General features: G+C 37.5%; 1 protein-coding gene across 3 annotated transcripts in view; it reads right to left on the bottom strand.

The window, feature by feature from the left end:
- The window catches only part of dachd (dachshund d), a 127,064-nt gene that overhangs the window by 56,841 nt on the left and 45,460 nt on the right, over positions 1-24,763 (bottom strand). For all 3 annotated transcript variants that reach the window (XM_051118813.1, XM_051118814.1, XM_051118812.1), the window contains exon 2: positions 9,164-9,279. In XM_051118813.1, coding sequence (XP_050974770.1) covers positions 9,164-9,279 — 116 coding nt within the window. The remainder of the gene's footprint in view (positions 1-9,163; positions 9,280-24,763) is intronic.

The raw sequence follows: 24,763 nt of genomic DNA, 5'->3' as shown, positions 1-24,763 counted from the left end.
TCTTTTCTCCCATCACTAGCCTAACTCAGTCTAGCACCGCGTCTTAACTAGAGCGGATCATTTGCATCCCATCACCGACAGTAGCTTTGCTGTTTGTGATTACACAGCTGGCCCCATTGGACTGATGCAACGTTTTCTGCTGGAAGCCTCACTGTCATGTACGTCTTCTCTGATTTTCGTCTCTTTTTCTCTCTAAATGCAAAGATGACGCCGTCGAGCTTTGATGGTGACAGATGGAGTCAGGAGAACATATCAGGACTGACATGTTGCCATGGTTTCTGTTTGTAAATAAACGGGTGGGGATGTACGACAAAGTGAAAACAAACAGTCTGAAACAGTGGGAAACCGCTCAAATCACACACACACGTACACAAATGTGTGAAACGTCTCAAACATACGCACAGTAAACGCTCTCATCTCACTTCAAATCCATTGTCATTCCCTCTGAATGAACAGGAACGCTGCGATTCACAGTCTTTTGGCTCCAGTGGCAATCCTAATTTTTTTCTCCATTGTTTGATTTGTTTAAAAGGAGGACAGTGGAGACAGGGAGATTGGATAAAGAACTGACTCGCTGTCATTTACTCTTTTTCAATGACAAAACACCTGAAAGACTCACAATAAGTAAAAGGAGGATCCTTGAAAGAGACCTTGAATTCATGAATGAAGATTAATGAAATGATGTGAATGGATGAATCAAAGCTGAGCTTTTTTCCAGCCGTGTTCACTGAATCCTGTGATCTCGCTCTCATTTTATACGTACAGTGTATTGAAAATGGTTACAGTACAATAGTCTCATGTATGAGATTAGACGGAAAAGTGGATTCTGGGATAAGTGCTGAGCAACTTCATAAAAATATTTTTTTGAATTCTGTATATTTATACTGTTCAATTCAAAATAAATCCAAATAAATACATGATATGCAGATTAATTATATAATAATAATATGTAAGAAAAGTTACTGTGGCAGATAAATAAACCACTGAATAGATATTATAAAAATTACATTACATTAGTCAATTGTATTTGTTATTTCTATATAAGAACACATCTGGCATTTGATGCTAAATTGAGAGATATAATACGAATCGCTTTTTAGCAAACGTATTTAAGAAATGCAATCAGTATTTAAAATTTTTACAAGACAACAGCCCTTGTTTTCCCCCCACGTGAGGGAAGCCAATTGGTAAATTCATCATCACTAAACTGTCACATTCACTGACATGACTCAACTGTGGCCATTTGGCCTCTGTCTCTTTTCCTGAGCGTGAAGAGAAAAGGAAAAAGAAAGATATCGAACATGTGGCATTAATACGCCACCTTGCCTCCCCAGCAGCAGATAGGCAGATGGTGTGGGCAACATTGCATGCCACCGGCTTTCTGGGCTTGTTTGCATTTTAAAGTACATCAGTACCATATTGATGAATCGTATACATGGTGTCGGAGTGGCCGCTCTCGTTTGCTGTTGTATATTCATGCCCTACAGCTGCGGAGGGGATCTACTTCCCCCCCCCTCCACTCATAATAAATATGGCCTCCAGTCGCACTGAAGGTCAATCTTCATTTGCGTCTAATGGGAGAGAGTCAACTGTTTTCTAAATGAGATGTATGCGGAGCAGAGACCTGAGGAAAGAAAAAAAGAGAAAATCACCTTCCGGTTGCTTGCGTGAAAAAGTCGGGCACTCGAGTAGCACTGAAAAAAACCCCACTAATAAATGCATAAAATAAAATGAATAATATTGCATTTTTCATTACTACCACAAAAGCAAAAAGTATATACAACCCAGGCTAGATTAAAGGTATAACTCATTAGTTAATTAGTCACCCTCTTAACGCACCAAGCCATAAAACCTAAGAACCTAAGAACACAAATTACGGTATTTTTGATGAAATCCAAGAGCTTTCTGACCCTGCACAGACAGCAACACAACTGACACGTTTAAGGGCCGGAAAGGTGATAAAGACACCGTTAAAATAGTTCATGTGGCATCAGTGGTTCAACCAGTGGTTTAATTTTACGAAGCTACGAGAATATTTTTGTGCATAAATAAACCAAAAATAATGTCTTTAAAGTGTCTTCGACACATGTGCATAAGAGCACCAAGTACTCTCGTAGCTTCATAAAATTATGGTTGAGCCACTGATGTCACATGGACTATTTTAACAATGTCCTTACCAGAGCTGGATTGATTACTTACAAACTGTAATCCGTTACTGATTCCAAATTACTTCACAAAAATTGTAGTCAGTAACGTAATCCATTACACATTTTAGGTAATATAATAAGACTACTAGATTACTTTTGACCGAACCTGATTATAACATTATCACAGGATAATCTTATACTATAATGATGTAAAAATACAAAGAGTGATAAAATATATTCCTTTCATTGTAATTAACAACATGAAAACTGTAGGGGTTTTAATGAAAGGCTAACAAGTAATTTAATCATAAAAATGTAAAATTAAAATAAATAATTTTAAAATAACAATCAAAATAATACATTTACTAAAAAAAGATGAAATACTTTATGTTTACCTGCAAGCCATATGACCATTAACCAAGGTCAGAGAGCCGTGAACATGCAAATGTGATACTATTTTAAAATCTCAGGGGTACTTAAAGGGGTCTTTGGTAGATACAGTATTGTCTTTTACAGAATTGCTGATTGACCACCCCTTTAAAGTAAATATATTAGGTGAAAGATGACAAAAAATATCTGCAAATAAGAAATAACAAGAATTTGTGTGTTTTAATGAGTTTGAAAGACAAAAGCCTTTCAATAATATATAACAATACATGGTTAAATAACCTACTGAGTGAAAATACAAATTAAAATGAATGTGTTCATCAGTAGTTGATGCAATGTTAAAACACTTCTTAAACCTGAAATGATTTTTGTAATTCCATTGGTCAAACGTTGTGTCACCACCTGACTAATGACTAGTCTATGTGTGAATGTCAACAAAACTGGACTTTCACAGTGTATATAAGTGGTAGACTATTTTAAAAAAGATAAAAGATAAAAAAGAGGAATTAGAGAGAATCAGTAAATGATGAATAATTTACTGATATTGTGTGAATAAAATGTAATCATGTAATCAATTAAAAAGTAACTGTAGTCTGATTACAAGTATTTTAAAATGTAACTTACTCTAATTACAAGTACTTAATTTTTGGAATCTGATTACGTAATCCAGATTTCATGTAATCGGTTGCTACCCAGCTCTGGTCCTTACTACCTTTCTGGGCCTTGAATGTAGTTGCGTTGCTGTCTATGCAGGATCAGAAAGCTCTCAGATTTGATCAAAAATATCTTAATCTGAAGTTGAATGAAGGTCTTACGGTTGTGGAAGGACATGAGGGTGAGTAATTAATGACAGATTTTCATTTTTTCAGCTACTCCTTTAAATATACATTTGTATAGGTTTGTGACATTATGAAATATTTTATTAACATAAAACAATCAATTAATAAATAATAAAGTAAAACCAGTTGAGTGCCACTGCTACAAACTACAAGCATGCAATAGCCAACTGTATCCATGTTTATGGATCCTCCTCCACATTATCACTCAATATTGTTCCAGAGAGATAGTTTGGTTCATTAGATCACAAATAACATCCATCGTAGGCTACAAGGGTGTTTGACGGTAACATCTACATCAGAGTGCCCATCCACAAATTGTTCTTCACATCAGCAACAAGTCCACTCGTAGTGGCCGTGCACGTCTGAACATCACAACGAGCAGCCCACTCCTTCCTCAATTAGCATTCATTAGTATGCAAAGCACCAAAAGCAGATCGCAATGTTTCGACTTTTGAAAGTCACCTTTAGATTCAGACACCCATGTCTGTTTTCTCACAGACACAAGGATCTCTTCAGCCATATATAAACAGCTGAGCCTGAGCGAGAGCGAGCGGGCAGACGGGCGCAAGACGGCGGCGTGGGGAGGGGACTTTGACAAATAAAGAATCGCATGGTACTGTCATACTGCGCACAAAACAGCAAATAATAGAGATGGGGTCTGATCGTAGCCCTTGGAGCAGCTGTCATATTAAATAATAATGAAGGATCTATTAATATGCAAAGGAACCAGCAGCAGACTGGCTTAACGCTGTCATGCCTCTGAATATTGTCAGAATGTTCATTATTAATTAACATGCGGGCTGCCCCATACCTGCTCAATGTCAGAACATTCTTATAACAAATAAGGAATCTATGTGCCTCCTTCCACTAATAGTGTAATTAAATTAAGATCAGATTAACTTCACATCAGTACACAAAGAGTGACTTAGCCATGCTTATGATAAGCAAGTGCTTATCTACTGACTTAATGTTGTGGGCTCCTAATAAAGACAGAGGCCAAATTTCACTCTATTTACCCAGTATATTTGCAGAAATGAGCTCCGTTGCGGTGACTATTGAGGACCGATCGCACGCTCGAAGCTGAGGTTGTGCCAGCGAGGACTGGCTAAATTAATGCATCTGAATTGTTCCATCTGCATTAGAGCCAAATACCGCACATCAATTATAAGCTGACGACACTGGGTGTGAGGAGAGTCACATTAGAGTTGACTGATCTGTTTATGACAGTGTAATCTTGCATCTGCGTGAAGGGCTACATGTTTCATTAACCTCTTTTTGTGTCCATTCTCCCAGTCTTGCTGCAGTTCTAGTTGATTGTGTCCACCTGATGACAGACTGATGGAATGATACTCTGATGTCATTTCCTGCATAGCTGTGAGACACTGTTAAAGTGTCAGGCATGTGTGTGTGAACAGTCTATATCTATCTATCTATCTATCTTTGTATATAAAATTGCGAGTTATAAAGCCTAAGTTGCGAGATATAAACTCACAATTCTGACTTTTTTTTTTGTCAGAATTGCATAATATAAACTACACTCTGACGTTTTTTTAAAAATAAATTATGAATTTTAGAAGTTCCAGTCTTCAGCTTCACATGATCCCTCAGAAATTAAAATAATATGCTGATTTTGGTGCTAAAAAAAAAAAAAAAAAAAATAAATAAATAATTTTATTGTTAAAAACTGGTGTGCTGCTTTATATATTTTTTTATAATTAGGATTCTTTAATGAATAAAAATGAAAACATAAAACAAATAAACAAGCAAACAAAAATATTTATTTGAAACTAATTCTCTACTGTATTTACTGTCACTTTTGATCAATTTATTATGAAGGCCTGTTTCTGCCACTGAATATATATTTTTTTAATCTTTCAATTCAGTGAGATATAAATTCACAATTGCAAGTTATAAAGTCAAAATTGTGAGATATAAACGAACAATTCTGACTTTATTTCTCAGAATTGCGTAATATAAACTCGCAATTACGAGTTATAAAATCAGAGTTGTGAGATATAAACTCACAATTCAGACTTTTTTTTCAGAATTGCATGATATAAAATAATTCTGACTTTTTTTCTCGCAAATGCAAGTTGGTATCTTGCAATTCTGACTTTTTTTTTTACGTAATTTGACTTTTCTCGGAGAATTGTGAGATATAAAATCGCGATTAAATTATAAAGTCCAGTTTCGAGGGGAAAAAAGACTGATACATTCCCAGTATTGTGACTTTATAACTCGCAATTGTGAGTTTGTATCACAATTTTGAGAGAAAAAAGTAAATCTCGCAGTTCTGACTTTATAACTCACAAGTGCGAGTTTATATCACACAATTCTGAATTCATTTTTTAAGAATTGTGAGTTTATATCTCACAATTCTGAATCAATTTCTAAGAACTATGAGTTACAAAGTCAGAATTGCGAGATATAAACTAACAATTCTGACTTTTTTCTCAGAATTGATTGATATAAAATCAATTCTGACTTTTTTCCCACAAATGCGAGTTTGTATCTCACGTAATTTGACTTTTTTCTGAGAATAGTGAGTTATAAGTCCAGTTTTGAGGGGAAAAAGACTGATACATTCTCAGAATTGTTACTTTATTACTCGCAATTGGGAGTCTGTATTACAATTCTGAGAGAAAATTCTGGCTTTATAACTCGCAATTGTACATATATTAATTGTATCTATTAAGTCAGAGTTAAGGCAGTAATTAATCATTTCTTGATTTTAATTTCTGTCAAATCCAAAGCAACTGACCTGTAAGATTTCATATACAACACATTTAAACATTTAGGCATATATTTGGTATATTTGTTAACTATAAAGTCACCTGCTTAATATAACAGGAATCAACAGGGAGCTAGAAATGACTCTATTTGAACAGTGTAACCGTGGTGTTAAATGACATGCTATTGAAAAAAAAAAACATCTCAAGTGCTGCTTTAACACAGTGTTGTGCACAAAGGCCCCTGAACATTTGCCAAAATTACATTTACACCCCTTTATAAAGTTACATTAACAAAATAACTAGGACCACTTCATGCTGTTTTAACTGTTGTCTACATTTGCTCTCCCAGTCCTAGTGCTGTTCAAGATAACCGGGATCCGTGAAAGCCGAGTGCGAACAAATCTCTCTGCATCTACTCATTGCATGCCGCTTTGTCAAGCAAACAACCAAAGACCCTCACAAACTTGATTGTATAAAATGTTACTTTTCTTTAGAAGTTCCAACCAAAATGTCAAGATCAGAGCCTCTCTCATGGTTTAAAGGCCTGGATATCAAAGGGGTTTTGTCATGGTTGCTGAGGACTAAATAAGAGTAGACTCTCATCCTAGGCTCTCATCCTGTACCACATGGCCTTTGAGTTCCTGTTTCTAAACAAGACACTGATAGGCTGACCTCACTCAAACATGGAGGGGCAGCTGGACGCAGTTTCCCAAGCCGAATGGTTCACTATTGCTTCTGAGGCATTGTTCAAGATTACCAGTTCTATTGCCAAGCTGGAATTTCAATAGTTTCCCCTGAATTTCAAGTTCAGAAAGAGAATGCTATACTTATACAGCAAAGAACATAAAAAAGAAAATTCTGCAGTTCTTTAGGTTTATGTCTAAACTTTGATTAGCGCTGAATTCAAAGAGAACTTGTATATTCACATTTCAAGCATCTGGCAGGCTCTTATCCAAAGTAACACAGCGTTCGGTGTGAATTCCACCCATGACCTTGGCATTGCTAGCGCCATGCTCTATTGTTTAAACTACAGGCTGAAAATGATTAAAACAGTGTTGTGGTAAAGATCTTCAGGGCTGGTGGGCAAATATATGGGCAAAACTGGCCAAATAACAAGACTAACAATTATTTAACAGGGATACAGTCTCACTACCATTGTGACATACTGACATATACTGGTAAATTCAAATTCACATAAACGAAGAATGAAAGATTTAGGAATTAAAGTCACTTTATAATAACTTTCATTAATATGCCCTTCAAGTGAAGTTGGAAATTTAGTTAGTGACCACACAAAGTCAAATTTATAGATTATGCATGAGTTGCAAGGTTGTGACACTGGAACATTAGCATGTCTGATCTATAATATTAATAATATTAAATATATCAATAATCTAAATACAGATCAGTGAGTAGAAAGCAAATAGTAGCGAATTATGATGAACAGTTTTGCAAGTTATTTTAATTTTGCACACTGTAAAAAAAAAAACAACTTAAAAAAGTAGTTTCAACTTAAAAAAGTAAGTATTCGTGCTGCCTTAAAATTTTAAGTTTACTCAACTCAAATATCCATGTTTTCATGAAGTACAACTTAAAATTTTAAGGCAGCACGAACACTTACTTTTTAAGTTGAAAACTGTTTTTTTTTGTGTGTGTGTGCATGCTGCATTTTAATAATTTTAAAGAACAGATAACAAGTGGGATAGTTTTTTTTAAATGATCACTTTAAAAGATAAATAAAGTTAATCACTCAACTTTTATAGTTTGCTTTTAAGAATTTAGTTTTGTATAACAGAACACAATCTTGTATTTAGTGTAGTTCAAATGAATTTATTTGATTTTATTGGTTACAATATTTTTTATGTTATGTTTCTGACTTGAATATTGTAAAAAAACTGTTTCAACTTAAAAAAAAATAAGTGTTTGTGCTGCCTTCAAATTTTCAGTTTACTCAACTCAAATATTCACATTTTCATGTAGTGCAACTTAACATTTCATGTTGACTAAACTTAAAATTTTAAGGCAGTACGAACACTTACTTTTTTAAGTTGAAACAACTTTTTTTTTTTTTTTACAGTGAATGTGTAACATGTTGTTATAATGAACACCTGAATCAATGGTATGAGGCATTATATAACTCTTACCACATAATTAATCAAGATAACTGATGAGCGTTGGTGCTAGCATGCCAAGACCTTAAGTTAAATTTCCAAAGAACATGCATACAGATAAAATGTATAGTTTGGATGCACTGTAAGTCACAGTGGATAAAGTGTCTGCCAAAAGGCACGTATGCAAATATAAAGTCATCAAAAAGAGCTGCTTGTCTGAAGACTCTGTAGTAGCTTGTTTTGTGACAGCAAGATCATTTGTCCCACAGAACAGAAAACACCATACTTTGCAATGAAAAAACAAAAACAAAACAAACACAAGGTACTTGGGTTTGAAAATGATAACTATATGGTTTTGTGTTCAATAATTGCTCAAGAATCCACAAGAGAGACTTAACGAGAAGTTAACTGTACATTAACAAGGAGTGAACCATAACCTAATGACTGTGTGTTATTAAAAGACGGCAGAACAACCGAGAGCACGATATGTAAATCAGAAGCCTTTCTCGCGAACGACTTCAAAGCTGCTACAATGAAAACCAGCCGTAAATAGAACAAAAGCATAAGACTTGCTTCAGGCGAACTGAAGGCACAAACGGTTGTTGTTGATTCTTGTGGCGATAAGCTTACTTTAACATCACATCGGCCTATGTACATATAGCAGCGAAGTGGATTTAATCGGGCTAATTAAAATCCACTCAAGGCAGAATGCAGCATCCACTATAATAATCTGGAAGAGAACAACTCTCCACTCCAATTTATTCTGGAGCTGTGGTTGCACAGGGGGGGCCTTGCTGGGAAGGGAGGGGGGTCGGGTGGGACGGTCAATGGTTCTGGCTGGTAGTTTGGATGAGAGCTGTCAGATTTTGCAGCGTGCCATTTAACGGATGGGCGGCGGGCTGCTGCGAGAACGGGCCGGGACGCGGGAGGAGGTCCGTGTGCGTTACCTGTGGGGGGAATGATTCCCGGCGACATGAGGCCTGGCACCGAGTGCGGCATGATGTGAGGGTTCTCCGGCGATGTCACACTCTGGGTCCGTTTCGGAGGCCTCCCGGGTCTTGAGCTAAAACAGAAGTGAAGTGGCGGAAGGGGGGAGGCAGAGAGAGGGAAGACGAGAAAGAAGGGGTGGGGTGAGAGACAGAGGTTGCCGTTAACATTCGGACCAGAACACAATCCCATTCCGAAGAGCTAACATGTACTGTAAATAAATTCCTTTTCAAGGACAGTTGCTTTCTGCTGCTCGACATAATAGACTTCCATAACTAATTAGATTACACAGTGAATTCATTTCCTTTATTGAAGATCAACCACTTTTTGATGCATAATTCATGGCCCGTACCTCGTTACCTGCCCTTCTGTATTAATATCCCTACACTATTTGAATTACCTCGTTTGCATATGCTAAAATCCGGCCATGCGGCTTTCAGCCTGGAAATTACATGTTAACTTGTTATAATTATTGCAGTCAGGCCACTATTGATTTATGAGACTTTTAAAAACCAAATATGTGTAGTTCTGGTAATGAATGATATTCTAAGGTTCTTCAGGAAATTAAAAGGCAACGGCTGCCTTAGGAAACGTTCTGCTTGCTTGATTTAATAGGAGTCATAGCTGGAAGCTGGTGTGACTGAGTGACTCAGACCTGTTGTGCGTTTATGATGGAAACTTTTATTACTTGAAATGAGTGACCAAGATCACACAATGATTAATGACACAACAAGCGCAAGTCCGACGGAGAGGGGAAAAAACGCCCCTCCGAGCTGATTGTCAGATATTTTTCACACATTACTGTGTTCTGTTCATCCATGCATTTTTCCCTTCTAATTTTGGCAAAAACGTAATATCAAAAAGGCCTTTACGGAAATATTTCTTCACAGAGAGTGTCCCTAATAAAGCTGTGTGGTTGTTACCAAGGGCAGTGCAACCTCTGGGGACATCTCTTTAGATTTTTACCCAAAACGTCATTCCGTCCCAGCATTTTTTCAAACTAATTACATACAGAAAACATTCAAAATACGACAAGTTGCTCAACTGATGCACACAAACTTATTATGTAGAGTTGTTTCATTAACAACCAAGCTAGTAACTGGTTACTGAGGCACCAGACCTTCCATTCACAGTTGTATAAAAGAATTAAGACAAAAACAATTAAACAAACAACAAATAAATACATACTATTTATGAAGCACTGAATTTTAAATATGACATTATAAGAAATAACTAATTACACTTATAAATATTACAAGGTTTAATGTTTTAGAATTAACAATTAAATGAGAAATAATTGTTCCTGCTTTGGTTGTTACCAGAGCAAAGCTCATTTTCAGGGCATTGTCTATATTTCACAGCACTTGCGTTACAATGGCATATCAGGACATGATTGAAAGAGGCCTTCATTAACTCAAGGTTTTGTTCCCTGCTTTTCCAATGACTAAACAGGGCCTCATTTTCATGGCCAAGAGGAAAGCAGAAGAGTGCACTGACTACGACCCAAGGCCTTTTTAAAAGCTCACTTATTCATGTACCACCAAAGTCTGTCATGTGCATCAGTTTAGTCCATTTACAGACTGGGCAGATGAGCTGCGTTTCATTGCGTTTTATCATGTTTTATCCCTGACAGGCATGAAATTGAAACGGAAATTCTTTACTTCGCACACTAAAAACAGAGGAGGCCATAAACTCCATGCTCAGAGTGTTAGCCACGAGAAAGAGCAGCACTCGATACAACCAGGCCTGAGGCCATACACACTGGAAGGAGTTTGAACCGTATCAGCTTGTTCAGATGTGACAGAATCATTTCCACATCGCATCACGCAATGGAAATAGAGACATCATCTACTTCATACTTCATAGAAATATTCCAGTAAGGGATTTCACTATGTTATTGTGGATTCTTCTTTAGGAACCTTTACAGCGCCCCCTCTGTTCATAATTGGCATTGGCAAGTTGCTGTTTTATGAGAATCTTTTTAGGCACATGGCAGAACTTTAATGAAATTTAGTAATAGTTCGCTCAAAAATGAATTTGTCATCTTTATAATTTTCTTTCACCCATAAAACATAAATAGCTGCTTTGAGCAGAATGCTCAAGCTGCTCCTTAACATACAATGAAAGTGAATGGAAACTGGGGCTGTCAGGTTTAAAAAAAACCCTGCAACAATGACATCTGGAATTGTTAATGTAAAAACTAATGTAACATGCTGTATTTGAACATATGTGAATGTGATGATTAAATAACCACTTAATTTTCTATCTTTTCCTTACATAAATCTTTGACTCAGACTTCATTCTGCTAAAATTCACAGATGCACAAGGGAAGGAAAATCTTGGAATGAGTAAAATAGTAAGGATAATACAGTTTTAATTTTGGATGAACTATCTGTTTAAATGCAGCACTTTGTCTGAGTTCATCACAGGAGAGCTAAAGAGACCCCAGGAAGAAACAATCACATGCCCGACCCACAGATTGTCCTAAAATGAAATTCCTCCTCCTATAGAAACACCTCTTTGATCTTATGAGAGAGATTGCATGACAGTTTTGCTGTCATCACTTTCAATGTACTGAGCTGAATTATTTATGAAAGACCTCAATAGACGGCATGTGATAGTAAAAGCCTTCTTCCCTCCTCCCTCAACAATGCCAAAAGCAGAAAAAACTTGGACAAAAAAATGGACAAAATGTCACATCAACTTTAGCTCCAGGAAGAGCAGGGGATTGTGAACAAAGCAGACGTTTAGCCTCCAAGCTGTGGTGGGATCTGTTCACCGAGTGTTTACACCATATCTGATGATGGTATAGAGTGGAAGAGGAGCTGAAGGCTTTTTTATATAAGGCAGTAGCAGCAATATTTAACTTAACATTAAATATTTAACAGGACAGTTCACCTAAAAATGAAAATTCTGTCATTGTTTACTCAGCCTCATGTCGTACCAAACCTGTGTGACTTACTTTCTTCTGCAGAACCAATATATATATATATATATGATAAAATGCAGTATAGGGTTGATTTAACAAATTAAGTCATTCAAAGTTTGTCCTGATAAAAACTGCTGTCTCATTACAATAAAAATTGGGCTAATTCACAAAAGCAGTCTGGATGACTCATTCATGAGTTAAAGTACATAATTACCTAAATTTTATTCTGTTCACTCACACTCAGTGTTACTTCTGTGGAGGTTTTGCCTTATTTTGAACCTTGAAAGCTGTATGGAAAAGTATGTTCTTCTTTCATCTTCTAAATCAAGAAAAAATAAAGTCATACAGGTTTGGAAGGACATGAGGGAGAATGATGCCAGTTTTCCATATTTTGGCTGAACCATCCTGTTATAAAGCATCTTAAATTATATAACTTTATTTTGTTCAACTTTGTGTTTTTTTATGTCTTGTTTTTAATTTATGACAGCACGATAGCGTTCTAAAAAAAAAAAGTTGGAAACAAAGCTGAATAACATCAAGTGTTTAAAACTTGAAATCCCCATCATGCGACAGCACAGAAGGTTTTCACTTAAAACAGGACGGCCTGTGCTCATATGTTCAAGAGGACACTGCAGTCATTTAGCTGAGATATGCATGAGCATTCTCTGCTGTTTGTCGCTTCTGTAAACAGCGATTATGGGGCCACTGAGGACGAAGGGAGAACAAGAGCTGGACCTTCACAAAAGAACGAGTACAATTTGTCATGTGCTGGATGCTGAGTCCTTAAATAGCCCGGCACAAAAAGTCCTCAAAAGTAGGCTATTAGAGCACAACAATGGTTCATGAGATCCACTTGTGTCTGAGATATGCCCTGTCCACTCCACTGCTGGATGTCACCACAACCAAACATAGTTACATCCTTTTTCCCTTCCTTTTCGTTTCTTTTTTGTAACTCTGGGATATGTTTCCACACAATGGGAGAAGCAAGGCTATCCATGACGTTTTGCTGAGCATGATGCTGACAAACTCAAATAAACAAGATTTTCACCCCTAGAGGGAGAACGCAATGTTTGCTTGCATTTATTTATTAGATAAAGCTGAGTGGTTTGTATTACTCAAAAGGTAAACACTTGAAATTAGCTGCAAAATGCAATGCAGATACAGCCAAACAGTTATTAAGAATGAGGGCTACAGCCAGGGTGCAAATTATAAGGGAGTTTGACCCTCTAGCCTCAAAAGAAGTTGGGAAAAAGGTTTAAAATGTCTGATAAATTCTTAAACTAAACAGCTTTAGTGCTACATATTACATAAAGTACATTTAAATACATCTAAGTATAATGTTGAGGGGGGAAAAGTCAATTTGTACATTTTCTTGTGGCACCAATAAATTAGGTGAAGGTTTGATTGTACATTATGGACTATTTTATCACGCTGGTTACAGTTTGAAAGTTACAGAAGAAACACTGTTTAGTGTTCTTGCAATTGAGCTTGTGCTGGCCGATATACCAGTTCAAACAGCATAGAATTGTTGTGAATTAAAATTCTCACTAATGGTTGCAGAACTTTTAGACCTATTAACAACACACAACTAATTCATTAACTGTGCAAATAAACCAGCTGTAAACTGCCAATAACAGAAGCCAGGCAGCAGGCAGATCAGCTCACTGTTCACAATGCACAAAATACTGGAAGAAAATCCTGAATGCTGAATTGGTGGTTTATATGAATGTATCTCTGAGAGGAACTGACTGTCTGCAGTAAAGTTTAGATGGTATTTTCTACGAAGGAAACGCTGTATTGCCGCTGTTGCATAAGCGCCACCTGCTGTCAGAGAGTGAATTTGAGTCTCATTCAGCCTGTCTGCTGTTCTTGTTTTGTGCAGTTATGTTTTATGAATTAGAATTTCTTGAAGCTAATTTCTCAAAGCATTCTGGTTTTGCTTTAAATTTTGAAATTATAAAACCTAATTTACATCAAAAACTGCTTGTGCTACATGTTACACACATAATTGAAATGCAGTGGTTCTACAACTGTTTCATGCATTCTCTCTTTATTCCATAGTTAATAACAGATCCTGTCTCCCAACTTAGGACAGCACTTGCCTGAGGCCAAAATGTGGCAAATTTATAACAAATGTAGGAATTCTCCTTTTGTTTTGCATTCATGGCGAAAAGAAAATAAGAGTGAACTTTCCCTGAACCATGCTTCCTTTAATGGACTTGGTCCATGTTGACCCAGGAGTTCACATTGGAACATGATCTCCTCCGTCCCACCACACTGAGAAAGCAATCAGATTAAACCCACAAAATATATGGCCATCTCACTTCCACAATACAAAAGTCAGCAAATAATGGAATTCACCCTCCCCTGTGTTGTTCCTTAATATCTGCTAGGAAACAACGTTTATAAAAAAAAAAAAAAAAAAAAAGAAAAAGTATTTGTGTTAAAACCTCCACCCTTAGAATTTTTTTGTGTTATTGTTAACATCTTTAAATAGACTGAGAACACATGTTTCTTTCTTCTAGAACAGACATTAATACTTTAAAACTGCAATAATTTCTCAAGCTCACATCAAAAGACTAGTTTTAATCATTTTCGTTGAAAGCCTGTTTTAAATGGAAATCAGTGACCGATATAATTGCTCCAATATTTACAGTATTGTATGTATTATTGTGTATTAACATCTGTTAAACTAATCTGTACACAGTCAGTTTGAGATTCTTATCATAGGTTTCATACATTTATAATATTTACTAAAAACAAATTTGAGAAGTACACAAAGAATATATTTGATCAGTATTTTTCTGACAGGTTTGTGGACCTCTGGACCTGATGGAGACACATTTCGGTGCCAGCTGATGAAACGTTATCCTGGAGTCAATACATGTCTCGCTCAGGTTTACAGAAAGAACATTCCGTTTTGATTCGCCTCAAATGGAGCAATTAACCTTTCCCATCTTCCTTTTGTTTGTCATTGGAGAAGGTAAAGATGAAGATATTTATTCCATTTACTCGCAGTCAACCAAAACAAGCGGACGAATCACAGCATCTCTGCTTCTGTAAATACAGACTCCTCCAGAAGCCCGCCAATCAGGCCTTATAAAATATTAACCCAATGTCATTGCCCTTTTCGAATCTCTCACCTAGAATTCCCTAATTGTTCCCTTTCTTTATCTCGCCGAAGCAAAGTGTAAATAAATTAACAAAATAGCTTTTATCAGCCCGAATAACCTTTTAACTGAAGGATTATCACTGGTTTATTTTTCATTTCTTTTCGTGCGATAGCAGCACATGCCTCATTGATTACTTTGCTGAGGTGGTGGCCAGCAGAGAAAACAAGGGCCTGATAACAAACCGAGGTCTCCGCACTAACAATAACACACTACACTCAGATTAGGCCTCCTGACTTTGCAGCTTTACTCGGCTTGATTAGATGGAATGCTGGCAGGTAACGCGCCTCCATTTTACTATGCAATCTTTGTGTGGACTGACTGTAAGATCGAAGCATATAACTCTGGCCGATTGATCATTGTTAGAAAGATATTCAATTTAAACTGCTGTACATTGAAAGAACACACTTGAAACTGAAACATGAAACTGGGCCAATACATTAGACTGGATAATCTGAATTGATGGATTCCAAAGATAGTGGAGTGATTGCAAACGGTTGTTTGGAAGATTTTTAAGGGATAGTTCACTCAAACATTCTACCACATTCAAACACAAACATTCTTTTATTATTTTCTTAAGCTCAAATCAACACAACACAAAAGCAAAACAAAACTAAGACAAACAGAAAAAAAGCAAATCAAATGAAAACAAAGCAAGTATAAAAGTGAAACAAATTCTTTTTAACTAGTTCTTTTCTTTGAAATGGTCGATCAGATTAGACTCATTAGACTCATCCAGTTCATCGATTCAACTCACTGATTCAATAGTTCTCAAGTTAACAGTATAGCTGCGTTTACATTACCCTTCAAATTGCGCCAACTGAAATTCCGAATTGAAAATACGCCCAATATTTTTGTTCGAAAAACAAAAAAGTTTTTACGTTCGCATGAGGTGGTTTTTCAGGCAATTCGAAAAAGGAAAATATCGCAGAACTGCAATGGAAGCAGTATTTTCCGCATTTACAGGTCACCTGACATACGTAGAAGTCACATGATCATTCTTTAATGTACTATAACCTCCAAGAAACATGGCTCGAAGAGACATGGCTGCTCTCAAGTTTAAGTTGCTTTTCTTGCTATTAATGCTTGGATAACGTCGGCATGACTTATTGCAAGAGGAGAAAAATACATTTTAGTCGCATAACATCAGTCAATTCGCAATAGACATTTATAAATTATCACAAAAGTTTAGTGCAAATCTGTAATGGAAACCCAGTTAGGGAAGGGAAGATTATCAGTGAAAATGACTAATTTTTGGTCTGCTTAGCAGGCATGGAAAATGTATATGGGGATTGTTTTATGGTGGTTTTTTTTTGTAATTTTTGGAACTCAACATACTATATGTGACCCTGGACCACAAAACCATCATTAAGGGGCCAATTTTTGGAAATTGAGATTAATACATGATCTGAAATCTGAAAAAATAAGCTTTGCATTAATGTATAGTTTGTTAGGATAGGATAATATTTGGTCGAGATACAACTATTTGAATATCTGGAATCTGAGGGTGTATTTCTTAGAAATGCGTATTACTAATAAAAAATTAAGTTTTGATATATTTACAGCAGGAAATGTACAAAATATCTTCATGGAACATGATTTTTACTTAATATGATTTTTGCCATAAAAGAAAAATCTATAATTTTTACCCATACAATGTATTGTTGGCTATTGCTACAAATATACCCGTGCTACTTACGACTGGTTTTGTGGTCCAGGGTCACACACACACACACACACACACACACACACACACACACACACATATATATATATATATATATATAGGTAGTTACTACAAAGTTGATATGAAGTATGTTATTTACGGAATGCTCAAATACATTTACTGCTTTTAAAAAGCTCAGGACCACCATGAACATGCTATGGCTGTGATCACATTACGAATACGAAACACTAACATTCTCGCCTTTGCAAACCACTAAACGTCTCTTTTATTCTGTACACAGACCACCAGCATCAGCTTCAAGTCCTCTAGAAGTTTTCAGCAAGGGTCGTATGGAAACAAAGTAGTGGAATCTGCAACGATACCTGATATATGGCAACTGGAGCGGCTGTCTCAGTGACTTACACCTGCACATGAATGGAACGCTAACAGAAGAGGTCAGCCAGAGCGCCGCGATGGCCCATTCCACCGGCGCTCCTGCATTAATCAGCACTGCCTCAGATCTCCATTTTATCTCTCCCTTTATTTGCATTGAACTGTTGTTGCTTTATCGCCACCAGCTCTCTCTCTCTCTCTCCCTCTCACACCTGTCACCCTCAGCCAGGTAGACGCCTTATCAGATCAACTTAGATGGATTATGTGTGAGCACTTCATATAAAGCGTTTTATAAGCAGGAACAGCTGCATCCGCTGGTAAACGGTGAACTTTTGTGAGGAACAATATATTAGATCAAATGCACACAATCAAAGAGAGCAGTTACCCTCAGCAGCCTACAAACAGTGGCTCTCTCCTCCCCATACGTGTTTTTCTGCCCAATCCTTCAACAGTCCTGCACCGGGCAAAACATTTGGAGATACAGAGAGCACCCAGGTTATAAAACTGCCCTTCCTGCTGCTTTTGTACACTACATGGCCTGATTAAAGAGCCTCTGGGCAGGGCCATCAGATTGTGCCGCTGCAAAGAAACTCACAACCCAGTCATGTTCCTTCCTTGAGCTCTATTTATGTGGCCGTGGCCTCACGTAAAAGTATGCAGAACAACTGGCCATAAAACATATGAAAATGTATGTGAATCCTTTTGAACCGTCTCAAGATACAATTAAGAATTGTTGACTTGGCCAGCATCTCCAATCTTGTCATCCAATCTGTTGTAGTTTGCAAAAACATTTTGGTCAAGGACGTTATTCAAGCATTTTTTTTTTATGTCAGAGAAATGGTTCTTGACCAAAATGCCGTTCACACTACGCATACAATTTCTACAGTTTTCTAAGTACCGACTGTATGTTTTTAAAAATGTAAAAAAAAAAAAAAAAAGTACATTTTATGACCCATTTATTCAAATTCCAAGCAAATTCTTTTCAAATTTTCCATATTCATGCATTTTCTCCTGCAAATAACTATAGATTGCACTTGTACATACAACACCGTTTGAGATAACTTTATATCGGAGGGAGATCTTAGAGGGAAAAAAAGATCTGAAAGCAAGATAAACTGCTGATTATTTTAATGCATCATTAATGACAAAAGGCCGATTTCTTAATTGCATACTATAATTGTGAAGCTTAAAATTGTTTTGTATCAGTACTATTAGCACTAATAAGGAGCAGCAGGCCTGTACATCCTGGGAACTGATGTAGAATGCCTAATTGGTTGACTTTTCCGTGCCTAATGGACGATTCTCTTAATTAAAAAGACACTGCAGAAAATGTTATAGATCAGATACGGCGGAGAGAGGGAAAAGAGTAAATGCAGTTAATCAAATGTATGAAAATGAACAGTTCCAGGAAAGTTAAAATGAGATGGCTAGATATGATTTCCATCGCAATATTTATTAATTTCAGTCCCTTTGGTTAACAAAACAGAGCTGCGCTTATCTTGAGAACGGTGAGGAAACGCTCTCAGTGATCTGCTTTTACCACGCAGAACTGCGACGCATATGAAACAAGTCTTCAAAACAAGGCTTTAAAAACTTACTAGTCAGGGTGCCTTTGAGGATATTTAATTAAAATCTAATCCTGCATTCATTAAGGCTCACATAAATTAAGCTGTCATTCATAAGATTTATGGATTCTCATTTGCATATTGCATACAATTCATCAATTACTCAAGTATGAAAGGAGCACATTTCCCTTGGAGCTGCCTGCTGCCCTGCCAGCATTTGAAATGAGAGAAAGAGCGATACTGTCAGGCATTCGAAACAAACTTTCCCCACAATGTCTGCCTCTTGATTAATCTAATTTCCAAGGCATCCTTTTACAAGATTGTACACAGTCCAGCTGCAGTTTTCAATTATATGTCCTGTCCTCACCACTAACTTTGAATGGGAGATAGATGTAACGCAGGGCAAGTATCCAACCCCGGTCTCCTCCGCATCACATGCCTGTTTACTCCGATCTTCGTAAATTAAAAAAAAAGAGAGAGAGAAAGAGAGAGGTGTTTTAGAAGCACAGATGGAGTTGGGAGGGAGGGAGAAGGGGGAAATGCTGTAATTTTATTTGGTGGGATGTCAGACGAACGGCTCGGAGTGTAATAATAGCATATTTCCTGTCACATTTACATCCGCCGTGCGTTCTGACAGAGGGAGGTTTCGGCGAACGCATTAAACGACTCCCTCGTCGAAGAGGCGCTCGGCCGCTGTGGGAGAACGCCAGCGTGGAGGAAGTGCTTAAACCGAGCCGAGCGTGAATACTTCTAAGATAAAAGGTCAGGCGAAAACAAACAGATGACTTGCGAGGATGAATAGAATTAATTGAGTCATTAATATGCATGGCTAATAAAGCTCGAAAAAATTCTACGTGGAGAACGAAATCATTGTCGACTATTCTCTCTTAATGGCCCATATTTTCAGCTCGAAGGGATCTGGGACGTGTACGTATCAATCTCGGAGAGGAGGAGGAGGAGGGGGGTGCGTTTGACGAACAGGTTGGGATAACCTCAGCGCCAATTGTTAAAGTCAGACAAAGCAAACAAAGCGAACTTGTTCTAGTGAGGATATTAATTCCCAATTAATCCCAAATTCTGGCAGAGGAACAGACCAGTGCAGCAAGTGAAAGTCATCTTGAAGGGTACTTAATTGGTTCCCAATAGTAAAAAGAGCTTGATAACAGAGATCAAGCCGCAGTTTATTAATCCTTCCCATTGTCTTATGAAATTGTCGTCGAAAGTAACTTCAGATAGAGCCAATAGTTAAGACTTTAATGTGCTTTTAATATTAACAAGAGGAAGCAATTAAGAGGCCACAAAACAATAGCACTCAGACTGATGCATATTAATTCGGCAAATATGATTTCAGAATCAATACGATTAAGGCAGCGTGCCACACGAACACGCTCGCCTACACACACGCGCGCTTACAAATGTAGAGGCTTTTTTTCTTCTTTAACAGGGAACATTTGTCCCACATTGCATAAACATCCGTGTTTTGCATTACACGCATTTAAATGAGCAAATGACACTGTTCATTCTTTGACATTTCCGTCGCCCACTGACTTTCCAAAGTCATTAATTCAGTCGGCCGCAACTAAAACGGGCCACGACGATAATTATAACGTGAGCAAATATCTGATATTGAGCAAGACGTAGGATGTGAGGTCTGTATCCTCTCAGGGACAAACAAACTTAACGTCAGGACTAAACAGGAAGTCCTTAATGATTAACATTAATTGGACTGTGGAATCGGAATCCTGTGTGAAACATTAAACAAAAATTATCCACTGTTTATACTCTTTCTGCTTTCTTAATAATTAATGAAATGTAAATATTCCAGGGAGTCCAGAAGTGATCTGTGGTGGGAGAGGAAGAGCGATGTTTACACAACGGCGCAGCGAGTCTGCGTGGCAGAGACGGGGGTTGCGATCCGCCCCGTCCTCCTCCTCCTTCTTCTGCACTTTTAGATACTGTTTATGCAGAACGAATCATCCTCTGCGACTCCCGGATCCTGATCAATTCCATTTGAATGCAGTTTACTGTGAAAACACAACAATTGACCCCACAAATCAGAATCCCTCGATTTGTCCCTGCTAAGGCCCGGCTGCTAAACGCATGTCAGCCGCATCCGTCTGCGTCTCTTTGATCCTTCAGGACGAATCACCGGCCGCGTGCAGAGAGCAAACAACCAGAACCTTTTAAGACAGTTGGAGGGAAAAGCGCCCCACCCAGTCAGGAGACAAATCGAATGTGGCACGTACAAGTTTACTTTCATCCTCGCTGTCTGATTGCCATCAACTGCCAAATGTGGCGTAATGGCAGCGAGGCAAGGCCCGTGTCGTTAAACCCACAGAATGACAATTACTTCAGACAAGCTTTATCAGGGCCTGTGACCCAGCCTCCACAACGCTAACTAAATCACCCGCTTTATTCCTGGAAGCTCGCGATTCCATTAAAAAGCTTCATGAGGAGGTAAGAAAAGTCCATTTAGGCTCAGCGTGAGAGCAAATAGTCCGACTCAGCACATCGTGCGAAGTCTTCACACCACTTGATGATGTAATTCTTAATGCATGGCCCTGGTCCACATAAATCTTAAGCGAGACATCACCTGAGATTTTTTCCGTCCCTCTCTGCTATCTCTCTCTCGGTTTTATGATGAATTGTTTGCAACATCTCTGCGACTAAAGCCTTCAACCTCTTCAAACCGCTGCCTCTAATAACTCGTCGCTACAGGAGGGGGGGTGGGGGGAGGGGGCATGACAGAATGATGAATATCACAACAGACAGCTCCAATATGGTACAATTTTAGCAGATCAATATCGCACTGCAATATAAGAAAAAGCAGCAGATATTAGTCTACACAGTGTATTACAGATGAGGAACATCTATGCTCTCTACTCTCGTGCCAGGCCCTCGCAGATATTTCACGCACGTCTCGTACTCCGCGCCTCGCATATTTGCGGACGTCCGTGGAAACTAATCACTTTGTGGGTCGAACGGGCATCTGCTTAGAATTAGCACGATGCGCTAACGTTTTAAGTGACTTCCGTGGACAAGGTTACTTAAACAGAAATAAACTACGGCAAGGTGCTGGGGTCCAATTATTCACGAGAGCAGACGTCTCTCTCACGGGCTGATAATGGCTTTAAAGAATAATGCTGTACGGATACTGTTGCATTATTAGCTACTACAAAGAAGACTATGAAGGTTGACGGTTGTTTTTGAGGATGAGGCCCATGTTAGTACTTGGCTAATTCGGCTCTCTTCAGTGACAGTTTTGAATGGATGCACAGCCTTTGACATCAATAAGCCTATTTATTTTGCTATTGCTATCCAAGGTTGTGCACCATTGCTTATTTGAACTGAGTAAACAGGATGCATAATCAAATTTGAACATAAAGAAGTAGAATTAAAATTAACTGAAATTCAAAGATTATTTGACTGTGCTTAGAATGAGAAAACTAGAATGAGAAAGCTTGTAAAGAACTTTTTACAGACCTTACAAATAGACAGAACGATAGACAGAATGATAGACAGAACAACAAAACAATAGATAGACAGAACAAACAAACGAACGATAGATACATAGATAGATAGACAGGCAGACAGACAGAGAGATAGACAGACAGATAGACAGACAGACAGACAGATAGATAGATAGATAGAATGACAGAATGATAGATAAATAGAACAAACTATAGAACAATAGAACAAACGACAGAAGGATAGATAGAATGATAGATAGAACCATAGAACCATTAGAATGATAGAATGATAGAACGATAGATAGAATGATAGATAGATAGATAGATAGATAGATAGAAAGACAAACAGAATGATAGCTAGAATGATAGAAAGATAGATAGAACAACAGACATAATAGATAGACAGATAGATAGATAGAATGACAGAATGATAGATAAATAGAACAAATGCTAGAACGATAGAACAAACGACAGAATGACAGCTAGAACGATACATACAATGATAAACAGAACGATAGAATGATAGAACGATAGATAGACAGACAGACAGATAGATAGATAGATAGATAGATAGATAGATAGATAGATAGATAGATAGATAGATAGATAGAAAGATAGAACGACAGAACGATAGAACGATAGATAGATAGATAGACAGAACGATAGAACCATTAGAACGATAGAACCATTAGAATGATAGAACGATAGCTAGAACGATATAACGATAGATAGATAGATAGATAGATAGAATGAAAGAAAGATAGAACGACAGAACGATAGAACGATAGATAGACAGAACGATAGAACCATTAGAACGATAGAACCATTAGAACGATATAACGATAGCTAGAACGATATAACGATAGATAGATAGATAGATAGATAGATAGATAGATAGATAGATAGATAGATAGAACGATAGAACGATAGATAGATAAATAGAATGATTGAACAATAGATGGATAGATAGATAGATAGATAGATAGAACAAACGACAGAATGACAGATAGAACGATAGATAGAACGATAGAACGATAGAACGAAAGATAGATATATAGAACGATAGAACGATAGATAGATAGATAGATAGATACATACATAGATAGATAGATAGATAGAACAAACGACAGAATGACATATAGAACGATAGATAGAACAGATAGATAGATAGATAGATAGATAGATAGATAGATAGATAGATAGATAGATAGATAGAACAAATGATAGAACAAACAGAATGACAGATAGAGCAATAGATAGAACCATAGAATGATAGAACGATAGACAGATAGATAGATAGTTTTAACTACATTTCCCAGAATGCATTACCTATGATTAATTCCTTTTCCTGTCATTCCAGTTCAAATTCCTGTGGGGTTTGTCCAATTTAAGTCAAATACCAAGTCATCAAATGAAGGAGAGTCAGTCCTTCATTTTTACATTTTGCCCAGTTCTGGTTTTAACATGAATGACTATATATTCTTAACATTAAGCATTTTCCCCCCACCAGTTTTTTAGAGAAGATCTACAATCAATAATTAGGCACTAATCTTTAATTAATGTTGAAACACCAATCACTTTTACTCTGAGGGACTTCTGTCCAGCTAAAACTCCTTTGTGTTCAGTTTAGAAAAAAAATAAACCAGAGTGAAAATAAAGCAAACTGAAGATATCATACAAAAAAAAAAAGACAGAAATTATGACAAATGATTTCCTCCCTCATTATTCATCTCAGCAGCACCACATACAAGGATTCGTAAAATTCACAACAGCATGGGTTCCATTCTAACTAGACACCACTGACCATATTGCAACGGACTGTCTCGCTCTCACTCCCATCAGCAAGACAAGTAAGATGGTCTGGGGGGCAAAAGAGGGGGATTGCAAATGTTCATAATGCATAATATCTTCTCTCACCAGGGAGCAGCCGAGGGGCCCCTTAGCTGTCACCGGCAATAGGGCCCAGCCATTGTGAGAGCTCAAGGTTCGTTAAATACTATTAATGGAACACAGTATCCGTTGTGCGCCGAAACTTGTCAGCATTTCATTAGAGACTGATAAACATATAATAGAGAAGTGTCAGGCCCAGAGTGGAGCGTGTGACAGGCCGGCGGGGGAAGGATTTGGAGGATTTCGCTGCTGCGATCATTCATTCCCATGATCCACTGCTGACTGACAGAACGATCTCGGCCAGCCCGGGACATTACGGGGAGGAACGAGACCTAGACTGTCTGAAGCGGGGCTCAAACCACTAATACGAAGTTGCGCATCAGACGATATGTCATATTCCCTTTGTTTCAGCATCAGGGTTTAATCAGAGGGAGTACTGAAGCCAGAACCTGAAACCTACAGCAGCTTTAGGATTGT

This window comes from Labeo rohita, chromosome 9 (assembly GCF_022985175.1).
Source record: "Labeo rohita strain BAU-BD-2019 chromosome 9, IGBB_LRoh.1.0, whole genome shotgun sequence".
NCBI classification, from domain to species: Eukaryota; Metazoa; Chordata; class Actinopteri; order Cypriniformes; family Cyprinidae; genus Labeo; species Labeo rohita.
The sequence above is the reverse complement of the archived record's forward strand: the minus strand, read 5'-3'. Positions and strand labels throughout refer to the sequence as shown.